At 41.3% G+C, this 5,016-nt stretch overlaps 1 protein-coding gene across 1 annotated transcript in view; it reads right to left on the minus strand.

The window, feature by feature from the left end:
• LOC126406927 (myelin and lymphocyte protein-like) overlaps positions 1-5,016 on the minus strand; it is a 15,446-nt gene that overhangs the window by 3,706 nt on the left and 6,724 nt on the right. Inside the window, exons 2-3 of the mRNA XM_050071514.1 lie at positions 728-892; positions 205-351 (exon numbers count right to left, since the gene is read on the minus strand). Coding sequence (XP_049927471.1) covers positions 205-351; positions 728-892 — 312 coding nt within the window. The remainder of the gene's footprint in view (positions 1-204; positions 352-727; positions 893-5,016) is intronic.

Consider the following 5,016-nt stretch of genomic DNA (forward strand, 5'->3'; position numbering starts at 1 on the left):
GGAGGCTTTATTGTCTTCACAAGACTTAAAATGTTATTGTTGTGGAGGCTTTATTGTCTTCACAATTTATTGTTTCTCATCTGTGAAAGTAAAGTAAATAAAAGCTTCTTCTGTCGCCTTAATTGAGTTACAGTATATCAGAATATTGTAGTATAACTAAGTATAGCAATAGGTAGGATGTTTATGTGAGTGTGTTTGACATACCACTGCAGAAATATCCAGTCGGTAGTTCTTGAGAAAGCCAGGAAGGCTAGAAATCTGCACAACCCTGCCTGCCAGAATGGTGATGTATGCCAGATCCACCGACGCACTGAGGTAGAAAACCACTGCCACAAAATGATAACCAACATCCTGAACAGACATAGAGACAAGGAAGAGGGGGTAAATCAGTGAGTAGTTAAAGGAAGAAGGCAGCAGAGGAAGAACAATCTACGTTACATGCCAAAAAGTATGTGGACGCCCCTGCATGCTGTAGTATTTTTAATATTACAGCATAAAATGATATTCTAGACATCTAAAAACTTCCAGCTTTGTGGATAGCTACAGACTGTGGAGGGCCCATCACTCAACACAACAAGTTTGGTGTGGAAGAGCTTGACCAGCCTGCACAGAGCTCTGCATTCAAAACAACAGATGTTCAGGTACTGTTCAGGCATCCACACACTTTTGGCCATCTATCTATCCACCATTAACCAGGTATCAGCAGGAGGGGGAGAGCGTCTCTTACCAGGGAGGGCCAGATGCTGCTCTGATTGCCTCCGCAGAGGAAGATGAAGAACCAGAGGGTCGTCAGTACGAAGCAGAAGACAGACACGAACATCACCCAGCCCAGAGGGTTGTCTGGCTCGACTAGAGTCGACGCCACCAGGATCCACACCAAACCTCCGAACACCTGCAGGAGGTTGATGAGAGGGAGATTTTTGTTAGCTGGTGTACAATCTCATGATGAATTAAAACAGCTGGTCAACCATATCAATTAGCAGTTTCTTAGATTACTGGAGTTTTTCATCTTGCCTAAACTTCCATCTGATTTTTTTGGCCACTGGATGGCAGCAGACATGAGCTGTGAACACAGCGTTGGCATATCATTGCCTTTTAAACATGTCACAGCTCAAGTTTCTTAGGTTATGTTTTTATTTCATTCATTCATCTTGTTTCCTGTTTTACTTTGAAACTCACATCTCCTCTGGCTTCAGATCACTTCACTTCCTGCCCCTGTGTGTTTACCCTCCCTTTTGATGACTTCACCTGTGTCTGATTGTCTGCCCCGCCCTGATTAGCCTCACCTGTGTCTCGTTATCCTTTCTTCTCTCACCAGAGTGTTTAGTGTGTGTCTTGTTTTCTCTCAGTGCCAGTTTAGCTCCTTGTGTGTCTAGTGTTCCAGCTTTTTGTTTCCCAGTGTCCTTTTCTTGGTTGTTTGGATTTAGCCTGTTGATTGTCTCTGCCTCTGCCTCATCCCTGTTGGGTTTGTTTGCCTCCACTGATAGTCCTGTGTATCGAAACTTCCTTTTGACCAGTAAAGACTGTGTTATTTTACCCAAACTGTCTCCAGAGTCGAGTTTTTGAGTCCACCCTCACCCAGTTCACCAGTTGTTAGAGAATACTTTGTTTTTAGGTTCATATCCGTAAGTTTAGGCAACAAAAACACATGGTTAGGTTTGGAAAAATATGTCATGGCTTGGCCAAAAATATGCACAGGTGCTACTGACATCATGTAACGTCACATGACGTACATCACGACTGTAGCATGCTACCCATATTGGGTTTATTTGACCCCTCCCACTTGACCCATACACACTTTCTCACTCTTTAAATTTCACAGTGACAGCCTTGGTACAGTGAGGATATATATTTTATTTTCTTAATATCTTAATTTTTTTTTTTAATCTTTATTTTTTATTTTATTTTATGTACATTTTCATTTCTATTTCATTTAATTTTATTCATTGCTATCTTATTCTTACTTCTTATAATTCTCCGTTCTTTACGTCAGAGCGACCTTAATGAATCACAATTTACCTTTCAGGGATCAATGAAGTATTTTTGGTTCTGATTTATACTACAGTAGTTGCCCCAAACTGCAGTCAGCTGGTGCGTGTCATAACACTGCAAAAGATGCATCTGTGCATCAGTAGCTATGTTTCCATCCAAAAGTGATTTTAATCATTGGGAATTTTTTCGCACGAGTTTTCCGCAGAACCGGAAACAAAGTCTTGCATTCTTGTTTTCTGGCGGTTGGCAACCAGCTTGTAAATGCATTACCGCCCTCCCGACCCGGAGTGTGGATATCACCATGGAGAGAGGTGCGCTACGTCAGACTTAATTCCAACATAACTGTTTCCATCCCCCGTTTTGCGAATCAACATTTTTTCGAATCAACCAAAACGCGGCTAAAGCGAGCGTATTTAAGTTTGTGTGAATCAGGGGATTTTAATTCGAATTTTGGCGTTTCCATCATAATTTTCCGATGCGATACTTCTAGATGTGCATCTGAACAGGCTGATGGGAACATGGCTAGTGTCTGACGCAGACGTCCACTGGCAAAATGGCAGTATTTAATGAGTTAAGTTGTTGCCCGCTGCGTCAGCAACTGCTGCTGCCCGTTGTGTATCATACCATCATGAAAGGTGCCTCTGACATCATACTTACTACTGTCTTACTGACATCATAGTGGTATTTGACAAGTTGGGAGTAAGAACAGTTCGGCTAAACAGGTAGTGTACACTGGATTTTAACCAATACAATGACAATGCTGTGAGAGTGAACTAAAACAATAAAGTTGTGGGCCAGACAGCTAAAAACTATCAGCCGAGCGAAGCTGCAAGACTCAGGTGATAATTCTCTGTATGCTCATCACTAAGACTCACCCCTTTAACATTTTATGACACTGTCTTTTGATAGATCTTTAGTAAAGAAAGCGATTATAGCCACTTTTAGGTGGCACTCAACAGAAACAGAAACTCAATGTAGTAGCATCAGAGACGTCCTGATGTTTAGTCCCTAGCAGGGGTCACCTTCTTAAAAACACTGGAAGCTACATTTCCCATTATGCAAGTCAACTGCATCTTTAATTAGACCCTCATTGAATATCTATGTCTTTCAAATTGAACCAACACATTTATACATTTTGATTTGTAGTCTCCAAGCCCTTTGGCTATTTTTCCGATTTCAGAAAGCTCCCCCAGTGCCTCATATGTAGAATATAAAACTGGTCGTGCCCTTTTAAAATACGGGCTGAGCTTAGGGAATACAATTCAAAAACACACACAAACATAATGTTGGCACTGTTGGGTGTATTTTCAGTCTCTCTCTCTCCTCCTTTAACAAACAGTCTGCTTGAAAGAGCGTTTGGCATTTAGATAGAGCATGAACCTCCACCATTTGTTCCTTGATAAGAGACACTTTGAAATGCTTTACTGTAGATACTGTGCACAGGAAAACCATTAAGTGTCCTTTATTTCTTATTGTGCAATAAGAATTTCTCCTGCTGCTGTAGCACTGAGACAGCTGAACAGAGCAGAGTTATTGTAAATGTCGACAGGTGAACTGTCTTTGATTTTCTCCAGTTGGGCAGTTAAGAGCTGCACACACAGACCTCACAGGTGTTTCTGCCACTCAATCAATCACCATTAAGTCCTCAAGGATCAGGTGTGCAGGAGCAGAGCGGGAGCAAACACTTTCAGGAGCACATTGGGCTTCAAGCAGCTTTGCTTTCCCGAAACTGCAGCGACAAATAAACCTCTCTGCTTCTCATGTGAAGGTGTTCACCCATGGGGAGAACATATCTGTCCTCAGAGCTTTCTGGGAGAGGGAAATCCTACAAACCAAAAGGCCCTTTCCTATTTTACACTTCCTGTTACACAGTAATATTTTGTGGCACAGTTTCCCCAGGAATAATCCAGTTTGTTTTAACAGCTCTTTATGTGACATAACATTCACAGTCACACCTTTAACAGTGACTGTTAAACTTGAGTAAACAGGATAGTATTTTTGGCACCAGTTCATCCACTGTTGTATCTTTGTCAATAGAAATTATTCAGACGACGTGAGACTGATCAGCTGTACTACATTAACCCTCTCAAGCCTACATAGACAAAGAAACGCCTGGACAGAGTTTCATATTTTGGCCATTTTTGAGTTCAGTCCGTATCAAGTTTCATACATCGTATGACTCAGGAGAATCTATCCTTTCTTTCTGCTGCAGTGTAAAGTCATTATTATGCATTAGCTTTGTGTTGGCACTCCATATTTGACATTTAACAAAATAAAAATTTGAATAACTCCATAGTCAGCTGGGGGAAAAGTTGTTTTTAGGTGTTTTGAGCTCCATGTGAAGTTTAGTGCAAATATAACCATAGATACTGCAGTATTTTTATTACTGAAGTTACTGTGTTATTTATTAATGGGTACCTCTTACTATATAATGACGAAAACTCTGTGTGTGTGTGTGTGTGTGTCTGTTCCACGTTTTTCTCCTCACTACTTGGTCAATCCATGTGAAATTTGGCACAGTGGTAGAGGGTCATGGGAGGATGCNTTTATTAATGGGTACCTCTGTAACTCTGTGTCTGTCTGTTCCATGTTTTTCTCCTCACTGACTTGGTCAATCCATGTGAAATTTGGCACAGTGTCTCCTCACTGACTTGGTCAATCCATGTGAAATTTGGCACAGTGGTAGAGGGTCATGGGAGGCTGCAAATGAAGCAATATTACATCAATTGGCCAAAGGGGGGCGCTATAGCAACCGATTGAAATTGCAAACTTTGAATGGGCATATCTCATGCCCCGTATGTCGTAGAGACATGAAACTTTGCACAGAGATGCTTCTCCTCTCCTTTGCCTCAAGAACCCATAACTTCCGGTTATATAGATTTTCTGCCATTTTGAATTTTTTGACAAACACTTCAAATGGATCTCTTCCTAGGAAGTTTGAGCGATCTGCATGAAACGGGGTGAACATAATCTAGGGACCAATATCTAAAGTTCCCTCTTGGCAAAAGTTGGAAAACTTACTAA

The sequence above is a fragment of the Epinephelus moara genome, chromosome 19 (assembly GCF_006386435.1).
Source record: "Epinephelus moara isolate mb chromosome 19, YSFRI_EMoa_1.0, whole genome shotgun sequence".
Classification (NCBI taxonomy): Eukaryota; Metazoa; Chordata; class Actinopteri; order Perciformes; family Serranidae; genus Epinephelus; species Epinephelus moara.